Source organism: Corvus hawaiiensis, chromosome 21, assembly GCF_020740725.1.
Source record: "Corvus hawaiiensis isolate bCorHaw1 chromosome 21, bCorHaw1.pri.cur, whole genome shotgun sequence".
Lineage (NCBI taxonomy): Eukaryota > Metazoa > Chordata > Aves > Passeriformes > Corvidae > Corvus > Corvus hawaiiensis.
Window position 1 is genome coordinate 5718317 of NC_063233.1, and position 21490 is coordinate 5739806.

The following is a 21490-nucleotide window of genomic DNA, read 5'->3' on the forward strand; positions in this document are numbered from 1 at the left end:
TATTGCTTTCAGGTGTTTAAAGGCGTTCCTCAGCAGTATTACATAATGTTATTACCCTACTAATATGCTTTTCAGTCATGGAGCAGTGCACAACTGTGAATCAGAAGGCATTTGGAGGTGATAGTATTCCCACATACAAATTTAGAAATATACTAATAAACAGAAGTGTGTTCCTTTTACTTAATTAGAACAGTTTTTCTAGCCTAAACATCTTGTAAGCAACTGCATAATTAATAAAAGGAACTCATCAGAAAATTAAAAATTTGGACCTAGCTTAACTGACTTGAATTAATAAAGCCTTAAACAAATACAAAACCTTTGAATATGCCCCTGTTGTTAATAAAGCAACTGCATTTGATTAATAAAAACCCTTCAGGAAACCTGATGCTATTTAGAACATGGTCCAGGGCCTGTTTAGTGTTTAAGCAATTATTTTAATTTGACTGTTCATTCAGTGGAAATACTGGAAAGGGGAAAATCAAACTAGTAAGTGCAGACTGAGTTCCAGAGGAGTAGGGACATTTCCACACCTTCAGCAGATCCGGCCCAGCAGGCGGGATCCGGGCTGTGTTTGGCTCCGTCATTGGGGAGGTGCTTGGGCAGCTCTGGCTGGGACGGTGGCTCCAGGGGTCCTTTGCCCACCACGCACTCGGGGTTCATACAGCGGCTTCCCCTTAATTCCCTCAGGTCTCAGACCCTTCAGGGGAGGCAGAGGGAGGACAGGGCGCAGTTCAGGGATGCTGGGGAGCTGGAGTTCCCCAGCCTGGAGGGAAAGGGCTGGCTCTCAGCTCCCGGGTGATACCAGAGGACGTGTCCCGGGCTATCCAGCATCCCAGCCCATTCCCCGGGCGTGGTTCAGCTGTGTCCCGCAAATCCTGCGAAGAGAGGGGGCCGGTACGTGGGATCAGCAGTTCCTGCCCATTCGGCAACCCCCTGTCCCACGGGAAGGTAAGTGTCACAACTGGGACCACGACGTGCCTCTCCAGCCCCTCCAGGGTCCCGCAAGGCACCATCCTCCCCTGCTGCCGAGCGCAGGTCCTGCCCAGGAGCCGGCAAGGGGCAGTGGCACCGGCCCGGGAGCTGCGCGGACTCTTTGGGGATTCCCGGAGCGAGGCGGGGACTTAATCCGGCAACCCCTGTCCTCCACCATACCCGAGAAAGGACACTCCCCTGGAGCACATTCACGCGGAGAAGGTGATGACCAAGAAAAAGTCTTAAAAGTTTCAATTTTTAATCCAGGAGAGGGAGGACATTAAGCATATATCTGTTTCCCGGAGGAAGCAAGTGTCGTGTACCAGTCACTCGTGACATCCCCTCACTCTTCTCCATAAAGGAGAGGCAGACACTGTCCACCTCACCCATGAAAGATGATGCCGAGTTTGGGACTAAAAAACTGATTGTTTTGAAAAAGACTCTTAGAAATGGTAACATCAAGTAACAGTTAAATGTACTTTAATTCCTTCAAACAGAAGGATAGCTTGAAGGTACAGCAGAGAAATTATTTCATTGATTTCATTCTCTTTAAAAAAAAAAAAACCAACCAAAAAAAACAACAAAAAAAACCAAACCAAAATCAACATGGCTTCAAAATTCAGGAACAGTATCCAATAAACAAAGTACTATCCTTATGCACCTGGTTTAGTGTGGTACAAAGAGCTTACAGATTCAAATGAATGTCATAAATGACTGAGAAATCGATTCAGATAATGCTTGTTTACAGGGACAGAAACTATGTTGACAAGTATGAATAAGTACACAGATAATCTCTTTAAAAACCCCAAACCTTTCTAACTGTATTTACACACATGGATGTATTTGTTTCCTTTGGCACTAGAAATTACAGACAAAAGATTCCATTTTATAGCAATTAAACTTTAAACTTAAATATAACCTTTGAGATAGTTAGGTCATATAGCCCCAGCACAGCAGCTTCACCTTTATTAAATTGCTGCCAACTCTATGTTCTAACCCTGGAAATTCAGGCTAAAAAACCTGAAGTCAGCTTCCACCTGTGAAAAATTTCACATGGCAGGATTAACTGGATGTGAAGAGCTCAAGCAGTGAGGAATTAATGATAGACAGATATTTAATAAGAATGAACCTCCCATTATTATCCAAGGTGGATGTCTCTTTAAAAGCTCTTTATACACATATAAAATAAACAGTAAAAAATGGACACCCATTACATGTATTCAGCCAAATTAGACATTAAGTGAATAGTCAGAGGATACGATGGCCAGCTGTAGTACTTCTTCAGCACTGCAGAGAAATGTGTTAATCCCTAATCATTTCCATGCTAGAAAAAAAAAAATAACACTTAACTAATATGGTTTATTCTTTTACCATGTCAGTTTACTCTTTAGCCATTGCCAGGAGTAAACCCTCAAGTTTCACAGCAAATTCAGTATTATCAGTACAGTAGCAAGTATTTTGGCACCCTGTAAAATCCTAAAGAATGCACAAGAAAAATCTCTTAAGTAGCATTTAATTATCCAGACTTCTCATTTCTTGTTCCTGGTATTTTGACTTTACAGAGCCTGAACCTTTGATTACTTTCAAAACAGTTTTTATAGGTTTTCTGCTAGTAACCAACAGGGATGGAACAAAAATGGCACAATATTTTTCCTAAAGCATTCAAGACTAGCAAAAGATTATTTTCCTTGCGGAACTACAATTAGGACTACATAAAAATTAAGTAATGAGGCATCATGGCAAGTAACAGCACATCGACCCTCTATCACAACAGGAAGCTATTTTCAATCTTACAACAAAAAGGAATCAAATTTAAAAGACACTAAAATTTATAGGACTTCACAGGTTTTGTTCCTTCTCTCTCTAGATGGATGGTAAGAAACCATTACTGATCAACGTTGTACTTGGCTCTGCAAAGCAGGATGAGGGCAGAAGCTTTTGTTGAGATGGAATAAAGTACATGGTTGTCTTATTTTTGCATTGATTACATGAGACTGGACGTTGCATTGTCTCTGATAACTGGATTGAATCCAAGTTGGACCACACACTTACAGAATGTTTTCCCTCACACATGTTATTTGTGCACGTCTCAACCAGACATTGATCTTGTTCTGCCAAGTGCATTCTTAAGCATCAAAAAAAGCTGAATTTGACTACAGCAAATTCTGTGAGGAAAAGGAATCAGATAACAAAGTCTTCCCAGAAGACAGTCTTTTCTACACATCCAAAGAGCTGTTTGAATTTCAGATGAGCTGATACAACATTTTTTTTTTAAATATTTCAAAAGCAAAGCATGTTAAAACAACTTCCATTACATTTTGTGGAATACCAGTTCCAACAACCTCTTATGTGAAATTGTTACAAGTTTCTCAAATGCAGTCTCTTAAAATGAGAGTACAGTGTATCTAAAGCACATATACATGCTGCTACCAAGGAAAAAAAGCAGTGAAGTAGCAACTTTTTATACATGAACTTTACTAAGAATCTTGCTCTTTGAAATAGCCCCCAAATTAGCTTGCAATTAAGATTTGTGTTCAACTGGAAAGACTTACAAAATCACCCAAATATTTCAAGACAACCCCTTGGTCTTTTTATTCTGAGCTTGCATGGTATTTTCATGCAAAATGATATAATGGAGATACAGTACTGCAAATTACTAAGGATTCTACAAATCAAGTGACTTTCCTTTTTGCAAAACATGAATATACACCCGTGTCTTCACACACAGCACACGGCCCTACAGCGAACTCAAAAGTCAGCGTGCAGTAGGAACTGCCAAAGGAAAGTTTACAGGTACTGAAACAGCAGAAACTACATGAACTGGTTCAGTCCACGCAACCACAAGGCTGCATTGCACTATCGAAATACTGACCAAATGCCCCCAAAAATGTCAAGAAGCTACCAGCAAGTTCTAAATAGGATAAAAAACTGTTTCTTTCAGTGAAGACCAACCAGCCCCTTTGTGTACACATTTAGTTTTATTGTAACAAAGCAACTTGTACACTTTAACGTTTAAAACTGAGCATCTTTCTTTCCTTTCCAGTGAAACAAAAAAAACCAAAAAAAACAAACAAAAAAAAAACAAAACAAAAAAAAAAAAAAAAAAGAAAAAAAAGAAAAAAAGAATTTAAAAATAAACAAGAACAAAATTACAATAGAGAATGTCAATTCCAAATAAGATCCTACAGGTTCTGCTGATTCTCCATCAAGTGGCAGGGCTCAAAGTCATCATTAGGAGAAGATTTTATTTTAAAAGTGTCATCTTAAACTGCAAGGATGTTTGTTAAACATCACAATTAAACATGCCAAAGGAGAAGAAGCCATGTTGTCAAAATGCCCACTTAACCCACCCAAACATCTGAAACCCACCCCGGCTGACCTTCTATAACCCCTTTTTTATTTTTATTTTTTTTTTTTAGTTTTTTCTTTTTTTTTAAACAAGAGAAAGTAGACAGATACATGTTGGTAAATGCTAACTGTCCATATTCACATAGAGACACAGTGTAATCTCTGAGCCCAATATACAGAGAAAGAAGGAAAAAAGCTAGATTCTATGCACTACTACACAGGGGCCTAGCACTCTTCAGCTTCCAGCAGAGTGAAGGGAGCAGAAGGTTTTCTTTTTTCCCACAGAACATGGTGTGTTGAATTCATAAACAGTTTTTGTTTTGAGACAGAAAGGGATAAAAATGAACTTGAAACAGAAACTGGTAGATTCTTTTCCACTGTATTCTGCTCAAGGTATTTGCCCAAAATAAATTGTGAATTCAGGGTGTAGAAGAGAGAAAAAGAGACCTCAAGAGAACAAGGCGACTGAGCACAAGAAAAAAAAGACAGCAACTTGCTCCCAGGGACTGGAGAAAAATTAAAAAGGTAAAAAGGGGGTTTGGAATCCATCAGTGTTCAATTAGTCATCTTCTCCTTCATCCTCCTGTTGAAAGATAAGCAACAATTAAATATTTCTAATCACTAAACTTCAGATAGCAAATGCAGTGACCAGACCTTTTTACAGTGTTACTCATGGTGCTAATATGATCATCTCTTCCCCTCTTCACTAAATGGTAGTAACACTTGCTCTGAGTGCCCAGCTAACCACACAGAAATCACTCACTACCTGGGTGTCCCAAGGAAAACACATCAGAGGTTTGAGAAACCATGACTGAGAATCACTACAAGTACTGACATGAGTTTAACATGTGGAAAGTGAAGGGGTCATCTTTTTTCCCCTCATTTTTAACTCTGAAGAACAAAATGCTTCAACTTTCACATGCCAAATTCTAGGTTACAAAATAGAGCCCAGAACAGCCCTCCTCTCACTCCAAGTAGTTTGTGCTGCTGTAAGTCAGACACACCACGCCCAGTTCTGAGAAACAAAGACATTATAAACTAAGTTCCCATCAGCCTGGATGCTGACCCTGGAATCCCACTTACTACTAAAGCAAATTTCTAATTCCTGAACCCAACAGAAAGTCTTAGCTAGGCTGGCCATAAGCAGAAATAAACCAACAAATGGGAAGGATGACTGGATGCATCAACAAAAGCCATTTATATGTACAGCATTGCTTGAATCCTCAGTAATTAAGTAAGAATTTTGTCATATTAACATCCTAGTTCTTCTAGAGCACTTCCCCTACAAATTTTCTGAAACTATGTACTTCCACTGTCTCTCATATACGCAAACATACTTATTACTACTCTGAAACCACTCAAGTTAATGTAGTGACAGTTCTCTTTCTCCCCTCCAAACACCTTGGGGTGCAGAAAAGAACCCGTTCACCTTTGTCACAATGGCTTGGTATTCTTACAAGATCCCTCTCAGACACCAGATGAATGGCATGAAGGGCAACATTACTCACCTCTCCTTCCTCTCCCTCATCATCATCTTCATCTTCCTCCCCCTCATCTTCATCTCCTTCTTCATCAATATCCTCTAATCCTTCCTCCTCTTCATCATCATCATCATCCTCCTCTCCCTCCCCTTCTTCATCATCCATATCAGGAACCTTAAAGACACATTTGCAACATCAACTACAGTGATCAAATTCACTCTTATTTTCACAGTGCTGTTGTGGGTGCAGATGCCCTGCTCAGGGCTGTACCTACCAAGTAGTACTGTAGGGGATTGGGCCAGATGTCATCCTTGATGACTTCTCCTAGTTCGTCAGCCCCTGCATCAGAGTGGTCAGTGAACCAGGTGAAGAAGCTTTCCGGCTCTTCATGCTGCCTCTTCCTACTGGCCTTGTTCTGTGTCTGGCTTGAACGTTTTGTCAGGTCCTGAAAAGAAAGTTAAGAAGTTCCCTAAAGTCATCTTTCTATGGCATTTTTCTTTTCCTGAAAGCACCATTTAAAAATGTACTTGCCTAAACAACCCTAAGAAGTCACCTTCCCCTCCCTCTTTGAGGGTAAGTTTGTAAAAAACATCTCAAACCCAAACAACTGACAGAAGATACTGCATTTCTCATCAACATGAGAGAACAGTAAACCCACTTGTTTCTTTCAACTGGAAAGAATGGCCTCCACTGGAACACTGAAAATTCACAGAATCTCACATCTGATTTATGTTTCCCTGTCTCAGGGAAACACAAGCGTGACAAGTGTTTAATGACACACTGAACTCACGAGGCCTAAATGCCACACAAAGTAGCTGTAATTGCAGTAACTACTACATAACACCCAATTTAAGAAAGTCTCCACACCTCTAAGCTCTGTATTCATTTGAGACCTGCCTAGGCCTTTTTGCCTAAGATTTCCCACTTTGAAGTCTTCAGGCCACTCACTGTAGTTAAGTGGAAAAAAACCCCACACAAACTGCTAAAACACGTGGTCACAAGAACACATGTAAGGTCTTTATCTATCACCTTACCCCAGAAGTGTAATAAGTTTGCAACAATCTTTTTTTAGGTCTGAAATTAAATAAATTATTTCTTTGGCCATATGGTTACACCACACTTCTGGTGGTTTTTTCTCCTGACAGAATGACAACATTTATAGGTTTAGACTGTTTAAGGAAGAACAGTAGCAGAACCCACACTGATTTAGTGGTGTACAGTAAAGTTCACTCAACTGGTCTGTACAGGAATGTAATTTCTCGTAGAAAAGTTCTAGTTCTCCATATGTAAAACATTACATTTTCTCCTTGGTCTGAGAGTGATAAAACAAACAGCAATGTAACTGCAACCCTCAGCTCTACTTTTAAATACTCAGTTCAAAATCTTCAGGATAACACCGTAGTACTTTTAACTTTTACAGAAATGAACAGCAGTAAATTAATGATGCTTGAACACTGCCTGGGTGACAGGTACGCCCACGTTATTGTGGCTGCAAATTCTACAAAAGATGTGGCACCTGGAAATGAAGTTGAGGAAATAGAGGAAAAAGTAAAACAACATCACGCACTGCTATCTGATCCCCCAAAACCTGTTGTCCTTGGAATTCCTCATTTAATAGTTATTTTACATAAACAACACACACAGTCTAGATCCTGGCCAAGGAAGAGACAAGCTAATGCAATTGGTAATATTTTCACTTGGTCACACTTATGCTCTCCCAGATGCAATACAGACCTTTCCAGATTTCCATTTGATCTCAGTTGATTTTGAAGATGGGTCTCCACTTTCATTGAGGTGAAACTCTTTGGAGAGAACTTTATTTTCAAAGTAGGGATTCTCATCAAAATACTGCAGAGTGGAAAGCAAGAGTTAGAACCCACAGAATGGAAACACACGTATCAAGTCAAACCTGGCACTGAACGGGTAACTGCAAAGATTTAAGTAATAAACTACAACCCAACATGCAATTACATTAAAAAAATGACATTAAAATCACAAGTGAAGGAATCATTGAAAGTACTTACAAAATCTATTCTGTAACCTGATTTGATGTCTTCAAATTCTGTCACCTCAACTCTGGTCAAGTAATGCAGTGCTTCCTCATCTTCTTCTCCCAGCAGTGCAGATACTGAGAGAGAAGGAGGAATCCCACATTAACAAAGCCATGAAACATGCGTCAGGCAGGCAAAACACTGGAAACTGATAGCCAGGAAGATCTAAAAAGCAACACATCTGTCCAAGCCAACTTCTCACAGCTCTTTCTTTTCAATTTACCAGCCAACAGCCTACCCACACATACCCACTCTTCCCTCTGAAACAGATTTTCATGCATGTGGTTTGCCCAGTCTAAGCAGTCTACAAATTTTTGTAGAAAGCTTTTTGTCAAGAGTCCCAAGGAGCTCACTTCAAAACAAACTAGAATAATTTTTTGTTGGTTTCTTTTCACTTAAAGTTCCCAGTGAATTGAATAAAGTGGGAAACTTGCAATTTAAAATGCAGAAAGATATTTTAGGATTGAAGTATTTTAGTAAACAAGATGTTCCTTTGGTCAACAAGTGCAAGACAGAAAAAGCTTTAAAAATGCAACCTAGGACAGAAAGGAAGTGTTTTGTATGCTTAGTAACAGCTCTACAAGACCCTCAGAGCTTCAAGACACTCACATAACAAGCAAGCAAACACTGAATTTACAGGGGAAGAGAAGAGGGCTCTTAAGAATGTACCTTGTGGGTGGTTGACAAATGTTGTTACCCAGAAATTCGGGATTTTGGCGATCAATTCTGACCTCTTCTGGAAGAATGGTTGGCGGAGTTTGTTGTATTTCTGTTCTACTTTCAAAATTTCCTCACTGGCTTGTTCATTCAGTCTGTAATAGAAAGAGCCATGTTAACCACAGGGAGAAAACTGGGATCTAAGGACACATCAGAGCAGTTCACTAAAAGCTGAAAGGGTTTGATAAGACCAGTCTGCCATATTCTGCAGATGAAGTATCCCAAAAACCCCAGAAGCTCAACACTGTAACAACTTATAAGAAAACACTGCCAGAAGCAATCTCACTGGTCTGAATGGAACCTTCTAAACACCTTGAACATTTTTCAGGGATGGACCTTTATTTACGCAAAGCAAAGCAGTGTTTAACCTCTTGAACATTTTGTCTGCAGAAGACCTGCAGATGGGTAACACAGCCCTACCACCTGCTCCCTCTAACTTCTGGGCAGGCAACGAAGCTACAGCAAAGCAATTCTGCACCCTGTGCAAGTAAAATCTGAAGCCTTAAATTGTTGTTGTAGAAAGGCAAAGCTCTGATACTACAACAGCGTCACACGGTCACAGCCCCAACAGTCACCTGCAGTCCTTGTAGGACAGTGGGCATGGAAAGAACATGCAGGCAGGGACTGACACAGAACCCACAGCCCCAAGAGCTTTGGCATACAAAATTAACATCTCAGAGACATTTTCTGTGTATTATTGCACAAGCACATGAATATTATAATAAAAGTGTATAATAAAAGCTGACTTTTCAGCCAAGTGTTTGGTTCTACTTGCTAACAGGGAAATACTTTAGCCAAATAGCTTACACATTAACTTGAGAAGCCAGTGGGAAATACATTTCTATTATCAAAAATACCACAATTAATTAAAAATTTTTAACTCAAGTTCTACCTCTTTAATTATACACAATTAAGCAAGAAACCAGGACACTTCTTTGTTATTTTAATGCCTCTAATCAAGTCAGAACACAGGTATATCTTGGTGGAGTTCAAAGACAGTAAGTACTACTGCGTGCTCACTTTACTAAACACTTTCACTTTTGTCAGTTACATTTCAATTTCTGCTAAAATATTTTAAAAGTTAGATAGTGTTTACCTGTCTATTTCATTCTGTACTTCATCAATGTGTTCAATTGCTTCCTGTTGCTCTTTTTCTGAAAAACAAATGAGAACGCATCAATATCCCTTCATTCACAAGCCCGACAAATCACCTGGAGCTTCTCTTTAAAGCTACTGATCTACTGTAGAAGTTCTCCGGTATTTCTATTAAATGTCACAAGACTTACAAGGCCTCAAAGCTCCAGCTTTACAGGGTGTGCTGCAGTTGAAGTGCACCAAAGTTCGACAAAACAGCCCTTAAAGTGAGTTCACCCCTAGAAACCACAGCTCACATCCCGCTACACAGTTTTATAAGCCAACTTAAATCGTAAGTCAGTAACAATTTAATTAAAAAGCTGGAAGCCACACTTGCTACGACCAACACATTTGAAGGAACGTAAAGTAATTTACAGAGCACTGGAACATCAATAAAAATAGCCTATCTGGGCACATGCCACCTTCCAAAAACCGAAAAGACCGTTCGAAGGGACGATTACAGATGAACGAGACGCGAAAGCCGCCGTTTGGGAGATATTTTCTAATGGGCACTTCCCCGGACCAAGTTTGGCCGAGGCCTGGGTTACGGAGCGCTGTTTACCCACCACGCGGGAGATGAATGAGCGGCAGCGGGAAGCGGCTGGAGCGGAGCAGCGCCCGGTGCGCGTTCCGCACGGTCCGTCCCGCGCTGGGAGACAGCTCTACCTCTCCTCTCCTCTCGCGGGCGCGGGGGACGCACGTGGGGAAGGCGCTGCGGCCGGGGCCAACTCCGACCTTTAAAAGCCGAGATCACACGTGGGGCCGGCGCGGGCGGCCCTAGCACCGCGTGTCTCCGCCGCTCCATCCCCGCGCGGCCCGGCAGCACCACGCGGCCGCGGCCGGCGCGGGAGGCGGCGGCGCATCATGGCGGCGGCGGCGGAGCACAATGAGGCTCCGCGGATGCTGCTCCGGGAGGGGCGGCGGGGGGGTCCCGCTGCTCCGCCGAGCCGCAGCGCCCCCCGCCCGGCCCCGCGGGGAGGGAAGCCGGGCCGGCAGCGCAGACAAAAGGGCGCTAACATGGCCTCCTCCCGCCGCCGCCGGGCCTGCACATCCGCCCGGCCGGGCCCGCGCTCCGCCCGCCCCCGGCGCGGCCGCGGCCCGTGCGGCGGGGGAAAATGGCGGTCGGCGCGAGGCGGAGGCCGCGCCGGCTGCCGCCATTCCCGTCCCGCCCCCGGCGCGGCCTCACCTGAGGTCTCGTCGGCCCCATCGTGGTTGGAGTTCAGCTCCTTCTTACTGACTTTGGCCGCCGGCGCCGACATGTTGGTGGCTGCGGAGCGCGGAGGGCGGGAGGGAGGGGGGGCTGCAATGGGGCTGCGCGGGGGGGGGGGGGCCGGGCACTGACTCCTCCTGCTGCTGCTGCTGCCGCCGTCACTCAGGTCCCTCCGCCGCCGGGGCGCTCCCGCCTCCTCCGCGCGGTCCTGCCGGATACGGGGCGGCAGCGGCACCTCTCACTCCCCTCACGCTCTCTCACCCAGAGCCGCCACCGCCGCCTCCTCCTCTGCTGCTGGCGAGGGGCGGGCACGCGGCGCGCATGCGCGGCCCCCCCCCCCCCCCCCCCGGCCGGGCCACGGCGGCCCCATCGCGCGTGCGCACCGAGCCCCCCGCCCCGGGCGCGCTGTGCCGCGGGCCGTGCGATGCGCAGGCGCACTGCGCTCCGCACACACTCACACGCCGGGGAGACCCCGCGTGCGCAGCCGCAGAGAGGCCGCGCCCCACGACCGCCCCAAGCCGGGCGCTCATTGGTCAGAGAGCGCCAGGGGGGCGTGGCCGCGGCGCGGAGACACAGAGGACGGCGCGCGCGGGACGGCGGGGGCGCGCGCGGGGTGTGTGTGTGTTTGTGTGCGTTGGAGCAGGGGGCCGCGCATGCGCACCGTGCACGTGCCCGCGCGCTCTGGCTATGGCGGCCGGCGCGAGGCTCCCTGAGTTCCTCCCCATCATCCGCCCCATCGCCTCACGGCCCATGGAGGCACCGATCCCTCGATGCGGGCGGCGACAGGGCCCATCCCCTCCCCTGACCAGGGGAGATCGAGGGGCAGGAATGGATTTCGGGACCATCCATCCCCAAACGGTCCTCAGAAGGCTGCGGTCCCGCTGCCTGAGGCGTTCCTCCGGGACTAGCCTCAGCGCTTCCCGTGCTGGGGATGAGGTCGCGTTTCCAGCCTGCCGTGCTCTGGGGATGTGGCATCCACGTCTCCCTGCACTGCCTTCCTTACCTGGGACGTGGCACAAAGCAATCATGGAATCATCAAGGTTGGAAGAGACTTTTAAGAACATCACGTCCAATGTCCACCTGGTACTGCCACTGTAACCCCCAAACCATTAAAGCGCATCACCCAGTGCCAGATCCAGACACCTCTTGAACACTTCCAGGGATGGTGATTCCTCCTATTCCAATGCATGGCCACCCTAGCAGGGGAAAATCTATTTCAAATATCTTATCAGAATCTCCTGTCTGAGCTTAAGGCCATTTCCTCTTGTCCCCTCACAGCAGGCAAGGCAGAAGAGACCGGCCCCCACCTCACTGCAACCTCCTTTCAGGTGGTTGTGGAGAGCAATGAGGTGCCCCCTGAGCCTCCTCGAGGCTAAACAAACCCATATAAATAACTTGGGACATTCTGTGTTGAGGGCACAGAGCCCTGTCAGTCACATCCAGCTTGGCTACTAGGGAGCTCGACTCCAGAAGGTCACAGAGCTGCCTGCCAGCACACCTGCCACTGCACCGAGAGCAGGCAGACTTTAAATAACCCTTTTTGTCCCTTTCCTGTCCACCTGTCGTGGAAGAGCTCAGTGCAGCTCCACAGCTACAGCTCACCCGCGTTTGCTCTTAAAGGAATAACCGAGTCACTCACTCTTTTCTATCACAAGCAGCAGCATATCATTCACAGATGAGTGTTAGGACACAGATCAGGCTAAGAAACAAGTACAGCTTTGATGAAGTAGGAATTTGCTGCCTGTATTTGCTTCCCAGTCATACCACATAAGCATATTCTTCCTGCTCGTTTCCTGTTTTGCCTCTTCAAGTTGCCCTTCTACTGGACCTACTCCATGAGGCCTGGATTAGTTCCTGCCTCCTCAGAAGTCTTGACTATACTTTTCCGAATACTGCTCCCACCTGTTGCTTCCAAATCCCAATTGTTTTTTCTTTTGTATTCCCAGCTGTCACCTCCCATCAGCTATGTCCTCGCTTCCACTGCCACCCACAACGGCTGCCGCATATGCAGGGTTTGTACTGGGCTTCCCTGTACAAACAGCAGCAGAGAGGAGCTGCCATCCGTCCCTTACTTCTCTGGTTTCACATACAGCAATTGTAACTGCTGGGCATAAAAGGTAAGCAAAGCATCACAACTTTATAAATGCGAGATTATTAAATCCTTCCCAAGGTGGGGGGGCGGAATGCCTCACGGCCTTCCTGAAGCCCATCACAGCAAGATAATTCTTCTCATATTCTGTTTGCATCACCCAAGATTGATTAATATGGATATCTTCCAATTCTGACAAGGTAAACTCGTGTGTAGTTTGGTTTTCTTCCTTCTGTTTTGTTTGGGTCTCTTGACTATGCAGTTGTATCTGCTTGGGTTTTTTTCCTCTTTTTTCACCTGTAATTTACTATATTGTCTTTCTCTAGATTAGTCTTTGAAAGTCTATAATTTGAAATATAGATAGCAAGTTTGAAAGCCAGTTCCAAGCAGGAACAAGTAGCACCTGTCAGTTCCCTACTAGAACCCCTTGTTTAGTCTATAAATTACCAGGTATTCCTGAAGTACATGATCATAGTGATACACTGATATATCTACAACCAAGTAATCATTAATTTTAACTTCTGTACTGTTAAAAACACATTTCCACAATCTGTTTTTACTACCCTAAAACTAGCTATTATCAACAAAAAAAGGACATATTGATTATATATAAATATTTAAAATAATATAGATACATACATTAAAAGAATGATTTTAATATCCCTGAGACAGTAACAAAAGAACCCCCAAAAACTTAGAGGGTTTATTGATAAATATTCGGTTACCTCCCTTCACATCTTTCTAATGTTTTCATGACCTGTAACTAACCTCTAAGGTAGTTTTAGTCCTTGAATAACTGTTGAGGGTTTAAATGTCCAGTTATAACTGTACATTTTCCTCAAGAATTGACTAAACAGACTTGTTTTAAATTGACTAAACGTCTTTGTAAAGGAAACCTCATATTTGGTCCTTGAAGTTAAAGTTCAGATCTCCACTATTTCTTTCCTTGGTTAGATACATTACTACAAGACAGAGACATAACTGGTAATCATACTTACTTTCTGGAATGTCAAGTCAGCTGTAAATTTTAAATTCAAACCCCCAATTTGGCAAATGAAATCAGAAAATGTGCTAAATCCTCTCCAATACAATGATGTGTGAAAAAAGAAGAGCACATCTTGCCCTAAGTATTTCTGCAAGGCAAAAATGGGCATATATACGATCATGCAAGTTAATGTAATTAATAGCAACTCATGGTTTCACAGCCTTCCATCCCAAAGAATCAGAAATTATTGTAGAGAAATACAAACCAAGGATCATTTTACCATTGCTGAAATGCAACCAGCTGCTTAACAATTGTACATCTATGCTGGGAGCCTGGTTTTACACAGAGAACTTGCAGGTTTGGGCTCTGTATTAAGAACAAAGATTCCCCCTTGGAGTGCAAGACAAATTTTTAGAGTATATGAAAGCTTTCAAGTTACTGAGTATACACCAGTGAGTTGAAGGCACATTTTAAGAACACACAAGCTTGTACTTGATAGCAAAGCCTGACTGGCACATCAGGGCTTGCTGGGAGCAACAGGCAGAGACACGGGGCTGGTTTGCTGTGTGTGATCAGTCTGACAGCCCCCAGGAACTGCTGAGCTTCCCAGGCACTACACACACAGTTTAGCACATACATTAACCAGTCAAATACCAGCTCCAAGTGTTTATTCATCTCCACTAGTCACAGAGCTTCCCAGTCAAGAACTCATGTTAGTACTGAAAGGTGAGATAATGACAGAAGAATCTTCCACATGTCCTCACAGTTGTTGCAGTTGAAACCTTTGGATGAAAATATTTCGGGGCTGATAATTGCCTTGAAGCAGGACAGCAATTCAGTAACACAGACAACAGGCAGTGACTGACAATATGTCATTGAATAAATCCAGTAATCCTATTTGTATTAGTTTTTACTTTTATTGTTTATTAAATTTCTGTTAGACATAGCTGCTAAACCTTTTATTTTTTTATACACCAACATCTTTAACTTACCAGAGCACCTGCTTCTAATCCATGAAGAGATGTATAGTCACATAACACCTGTGCTTGTTGCCAGATACTAGAGGCAAAGAGGCAGTCAAAATACTCTTCAAAATATTAAATTAAAAGTCAATGAAACCTTAGACACTTCTGATCATGAGGCATAAGCTTTTCAGACATGGTGAGGACTAGATAAAACTATACTTTGCGCTTCTGCAAGGAGATATAGAAGATCCTCTCCATCTTCTCCACTCATAGGGAAATTAGAAGGGAGACTACATTTCTACGGAGTCAATTTATAAATGTTTGCTTTCCAGGATTTTAACTCTGGCCAATTCTTAAAACTCTTATTTATCATCTCCTCAACTGGAAAACTCTTGCTGAATCCTAGGCAAAGTTGAATATCACTTCTAGATTTGGCCCCTTAGGAATAGCACTAGAGGCAAAAATTTTACACTCTGTGTATTTCATCCGTGGTCTTGTTACCAGCTGGCAGTGGTTTTTGTGGGAATCATTAAAAACTTCCCTTGTTATGTAGAGCACTATTGATATTTGAACTCTCAGGGGGAGTAACCTCTGTCTCTATCCAAAAAGTATCAGATAAAAATAAACACACACGACATTGCTCAGCAAAGAATGAGTACATTAATTACAATTCATTAGTTTGAAGTTGGCATTACTCAAACATTTACGGTATGTATTGAATTCCGTGTAGGAGTATGGTGACAGGAAAGGTGAGACAAAAGACAGGAAAACATGTAGGAATCTGTCATATACAGTTTTTGCTATAATAATACATTGTGCACATTATTCTTTTCATCTGAGAATGTCAAAGCTCATTAAAAAAATCTGGTTAAATGTAAAAAGCTCTGTGAGGAAAGTAATTCTTTTACTGATAGGTGAACTGAATGCCAGAATTATTCAGAGTTATTGCTCATTAGAGCCAGAGATGGAACTCAGGAATAGAACTGGTCTCCAACTTCAGCTACATAAAATGCTGCACGAGTTGCTAACAATGATCTGTGAATGGAATTTGGTTAATTGTGTCAGTGTGTAGGAACACTTATTATTTTTTGATATTACAATAGCGCTGAGAGTCCTGCAACTGTAATCCCTGTGTATGAGGTTTTACCTGCACACACAGGAAAGAGCGGCTCTGGCTTGGAAGAATGTAAAGTCTTTCAAGACATAGTTTGACAAACTAGTTTTTGGTAAAAGTTCCTACTTATGCATTCCCCACCACGCATTCCTCCCCTCTTCCCCTTTACACTGTTCCTGCATTGTGCCAGTGATTTTTTTTTTTTTTTGTGTGTGTGTGTGTGTGTGTAGCCCCATGTTAAATTGAATCTGAATCTGATTTCAATTAGAAATAGTCCCCACAACTCCTTTTTTTAAACTCAGACTAGTACTCTGATCTGGTTCCCTGGTACAGATGCAGGAACAATGTTACAAAAAAGAGAGACCCATGAAGGCAGGAATGAAAGAGTGAGGAATAGATTGCACAAGTTTCACTTAGCAGGGGTGTTTGTCAGACTGTGCCCTTAACTGAGCCCAACCACGACAAGGTTCTAATTGCAACTGGTGTGAAAAAACAACAATTTGTTTTTGTAAGTTTTTTTAAGTTAACGCAAACAAGTGGAATATATCAGTAAACAAAAAAGCAGCTCTGCTACCTCAGGTGATACTGTAAAAACTTTCAGAGGAGACTTTGAGGTCATTGACAAAACATCTTCCTTTCCCCTTTGGAGTCAAAACTAATGTCTCTCAGAAAGACACAAAGGAAATAACCTTTAGACTCCATGTTTGTTTTTGCAGTGGTATGACTGGAAAATAATTTCATCTGGCTTTGTAAAGGGGGGGGGAGGTGGGGTGGTATAAAACAAAGTAGAGACCGTTTCCCTCCCACCACAGCTGTACATCTATTATCTGACTCACCACTTCTGGGACTCCTTCTGGCAGCTCTGGTTTTATTGCACTGAAAATTCAAGTCTGTGAAAATATTCCCTATTTTCAGATTACTTTGTTCACTGCTTTGTTCAGGTCAGTATTCCTTCCTTTAGGGGTCTGGAACTCAACATTCAGCAAGGGCTGGATGTTGCTGTTCTTAAGCCTTGTAAGAAGGACCAGCTCAGTGGAAGGAAGGGGGGAGGGAAAGGAAGGGGGAGGAGAGTCCATATCTGAAGAGAGACTCCAGACTAGAGAAATGTTACTGACATCCATTCAGTTTTCAGCAGGGTCTCCTTCAAGGGCTTTTACTGAGCTCCAAAGGGCCTTGCAATTCACAGCGCCATTTACATGCAACGTTTCTCTCTGGGAGCTAAGGTATAACTGTACTCCTGGATAATAATCACAAAGAACACCACCAGACTCCCATTGAAATGTCAACCAGGCACTACTGTTGTAGAGAGTAACAAAGAGATGGTAATATAATTAATTATGAAGCCTCAGTACCCTCATTAACACATCTTTAGTGCCTAGATCTTTGAAAATCAGCTGTATAAAGTGACTGTCAGAGTTAATTCCTTATAAATTGCCTCCTGTCACATCCCAGCACTGCAGCAAGTTCTCTCAGGCCTTGATGCTAAGAAATCTGGGCTTTTTTTAAAGTTCTGATGCAGTTTTATTGGTGTTATTAAAGGTGTAAGCTGTTGCATAACCAGTTTGTGAGGCTAGAGTGGAGAAAAATAAAAATGCCTTTAGTCAGCCCAGCTTACACAGTTGGTGGCATAAATAGGAAAAGTTTCAGTCAATTAAATGGAAAACTAAGGACAAAAGAAAAAACGGGAATGAAAGGTGTCACATAATTTGGCATTAAAATGTTTCCGGACCTTTTTTTAAATTTGAGGATTGCAGCCAGCTTATAGCTCTCCCTCCTACTGCTGCCTTTACGACAGCATTCCAGCTCCAGGCCTCATTCCAGAGCATCCTCCTTCCCCTCCACTCCCGCTCACAAATATATATTTCAATAGGCTTAGGCTACATGGAGTTCCAAAACCAGCATGAAAGTGCTGCAATTGTCTTTTGCACTTCTCCACATTCATGCTGCTTAAGCCCTGTTTTCCCTCTTCTTTTTTTTTCAAGTCGGACTGGGATCAGTACTTGTGTTGGGAACCCTACATATATACTGAAGAAAGAAGGTACAGAAATGGGCTGTATGGGTGGTTCATTCTGTTATTTCTCAGTACCAGACTGTCACTGTGCTACAAGATAAAGGGAGGCGATAAAAAGAAAGTGATCATTACAAATCACTTGGCATTTTCTGTGAGAAGTTAAAACACTCACACTGACATATCCAATTTGTCTATACAAGATACTCTGCTTCCCTTCATCTTCCATTTGCTTTTGAGAAGGTGATAATCTTTCTGCAGTGCATAATTTTGTAAAGTTTTCTCTGTGTGCTTGTAGAATACGTTCCAGGATTCTTTGTAATCCCTATTATACTTGGGATAAAAAAAAAATCAAATGAGATATTTTTATTTGCCGTTTAAGAAGTGTCTTTCACAGTAAGTGCTTTTGCTAGTCTAACCAACCTGTCAGTATGCAAACTCTCTAAATGGAGGTAAAATTTATATCCGTAAAAGGAGTCCTTGCATATCTGTCTTTCCTGCTGCATTAGCTAACGTGGTAGAAACGTTATTTTGTTTTCCACTCTTAAATTACATACTCATACCCCAGTAAAACTAAGATGTATTTATTGAGCATTCAGTGTTCATAGAAATAATGTTTAAGAAATGAAAGTGGCATGCTTGAAATTAAATAAATAGAGAGATTTCTGAAGAGCAACCCAGAACTACCATGCAAATTCTGCTTGCTTGTTTTACACAAGCACAAATCTGATGGTACCAAGTGGAATGTAACAACTTATTTCTGAATGTCCTTTTTTGAAACCACACTTTTACAAAGGAGAGCCTGTTTAGAAGATTAATATCTGTCCTCACTGCTTTCTGAGATAGCCACTGGCTTTAGACATAGCAGTTAAAATTCCAACAACTGTTTGAGATACTACAGACACAGTATGAGATGATGAAGTGATGTACAGAACAGATAACTAATTTTTAGCCATGCATGGTTACTGAATATGGGATTAATTTAAGGGATCTCTGTTTTCTTTCATGCTGTCAGCACTGCAAAGGGTCAGGTACCTGTGAGAAGTGGCACAGCAGATTGTACCTTTATTTCTGAGGTGAGATGCTGGACGTGCTGCTACGAACTCAGCAGGAACTAGAGGCTGCTGAGACCAAAAGGAGAGAGACACTGCCAATCACATTGTTGACAGCAGCAATCGCTGCCCAAGGCAGAGACTCCCAGCTGCCACCAAGTTCAGAGCACCGTGGCAGCCAGGATTCAGGATACTGAGCCTTTCACAGATGCCTCTTTGGACAATCCACAGCACTCGGCCCCGTGCCAGCTCTGCTTGCCATTCCAACCCTGCCAGCAGTGCCTTTGTGCCCCTGTGGCGGTAACTTGCTGCCACCTGCCACAGAGCTTCCCCCTGCTCCTTCCTGGTCTGGTTACACTTGACTAAAGTCTTTGTCTTATTATTAATCATAAAGGAAGGAATAGGGGATAAACAATACCTGTACAGGGCAAGAAACCACACCCATATTTATAAGGAACCCCCGACTAATTCTGCAAAGCACAGTAGATCACGATTTTAATGGAGATGGATCCTTTTGATGATGTATCGTGTTTTGGTGTAACAGGACTTCAGAAGTGAGCTGACTTTTTATGCTGAGATGGAAAAATAGGTTTTCAAAGCAAAAAGGGCACGGTATTTGCAGGGACATTTGGGAGGGGGAACAGGGAAAAGGAGGTAACAAAGTAGAGAAAATGCATGAGCCTGTTACAGATGGCACTGGAAAAGAAATAGCTGGGGGATTCACACAGCTTGAGGTAACACACAGAGTCCACACAAGGACCTGAACCCTCATCAAGCTACTGAGCACCTGGTGGGTACATGGGCGTGGGTTCAACACTGACAGTTGTAGGGACCTCACTTCCCTCAAGGTGTGGTGAATTTTAAAATCATGAATTTCGAACAAAAAAGAAACATGGGAGTAACTGATCAGATATTGTCTATACCCAAATAACAAGCACAAAATGTCAGCATGAAGCCAGTTCAAACTCCAGATTACATCCTTTGGTTAATACAAAGGCAATAGTTCAGTATCCAGACCTCAGCCAGACCACATCTGTCACCTTGGGCTGTTCAGCAGTGCACAGGTAGGAAGGGAACAATTAGGAAACAGAATTAGGTCTTGCTGGTTATACAAGCTGGAGAAACAAGTAGGTTCTGGAGTGACAATTCTTTGAAACAAACCCTTGCTGTTGGTTAAAGAGTTTTGTTGGTTGGCTGTGGTTTGCTTTGAATAAACGAGAATATGTAAAAAGTTCTGTTCCTCTGAACAGTCATCAATCACCAAAGGCAATGTCTTCGATCCCCTGTCAAGCCACTCCCTGCCAGACTAAGTCCAAGATTCCTTCTCATGGCCGTATTGATCTGTGCATGTTATTTTGTTCATCCTAACGTGCTTCTGTTTGGGGTGGAAGGAGCGGAGGGGAAGGTGTAAAAGGAGAAGGCTCAGTTATGTCTTTCCATTTTCGGGTACAGTCTGCTGTTTCGCCTCAACAGAACTGAATAGTTGCATTTATCACAAATCGAGGGCAGCGACTGCACCCACTAGTGGGGAAATTTTTACTGAGATGCAGCTCAGAGTATTTCTCTTGCTCAGGTCACAGCGATCACACGCTAGCGTGCAGCTTCTTGTTACGGCTCAGTCTTTTTCCTGATGCTTTCCCCCTCGCTTTTATTTTTTGTTTTCTCTTTACCTCAACCCTCTCTTGTTGTTTTCTGATGCTGATTTGCTCCATTATGTGAAAGTTAAAACTTCATACACTTTGTCTCATGAAACAGAGAGGAAGAAGCACAGATGAGCACTGTAAAAGCAGCCACTTTAGAGAGACTGGGTAGCCTCAGGCAAGTAACAGCCCTCCCCCACTTATCCCCGATTTTGCCTTATTTCTGATGTGTTATGATGTGAAGACAAAAGCATCCATATTCTGATACTGCCAGGTCAGAAGAAAAGTGCAACATAACATTTCTTGAAATACCTTTGATATATTGAAACCCCAGCAAACCAGAGAAATTGGAATAAAGGATCAAAGTGCAGTTTCTTAGAACAGTCCTTGTCTGGAGCTGTTTGCTCCTTTCTCGTCCTCGGGGAAGAAAAAGCCCAGACATGCACCACGATACAGCAAACGTGTTCGACATTTGCAGTAACTTTGCATACTACTCACCAAAAAAATGGATTTATTTTGGTCTGTTTCACATACTTAAATTCCAGTTTTCTTATCTCTTTGCCATCTCAAAAAACTCCAGACTTTTCTCCTTAAGTTCTCCGAACAAGTTATTTAAAGTTTCTAAACTGCAGTTTGTGCTTAGCATTTTTATGATGATGCAGCCTGTATATTAATTCACACTCATAATATTTACTCCTCTACTAAAGAGTAATATGCCTTGGCA

At 43.1% G+C, this 21490-nt stretch overlaps 1 protein-coding gene across 1 annotated transcript; it reads right to left on the reverse strand.

Annotated features, from left to right (window-relative positions):
* Positions 1–3931: 3931 nt before the first annotated feature.
* SET (SET nuclear proto-oncogene) lies at positions 3932–11239 on the reverse strand. The gene is made up of 8 exons (XM_048325683.1): positions 10890–11239; positions 9666–9723; positions 8522–8664; positions 7826–7929; positions 7536–7649; positions 6076–6246; positions 5829–5975; positions 3932–4903 (listed from the first exon to the last, which is right to left on the reverse strand). The coding sequence occupies exons 1-8, from the start codon at positions 10960–10962 to the stop codon at positions 4880–4882; spliced, it is 834 nt and encodes a 277-aa protein (XP_048181640.1). The 5' UTR covers positions 10963–11239; the 3' UTR covers positions 3932–4879.
* Between the last annotated feature and the right edge of the window lie 10251 nt (positions 11240–21490).

Excerpts from the sequence above, each read along its gene's own strand:
- SET (XM_048325683.1), bottom strand. The coding sequence starts at position 10,962 with ATGTCGGCGCCGGCGGCCAAAGTCAGTAAGAAGGAGCTGAACTCCAAC. Across the intron at positions 7,930-8,521 it reads ATTTGTCAACCACCCACAAG|TATCTGCACTGCTGGGAGAA; the intron begins GTACATTCTTAA and ends CTTCTCTCTCAG. Across the intron at positions 7,650-7,825 it reads CAGGTTACAGAATAGATTTT|TATTTTGATGAGAATCCCTA; the intron begins GTAAGTACTTTC and ends TCCACTCTGCAG.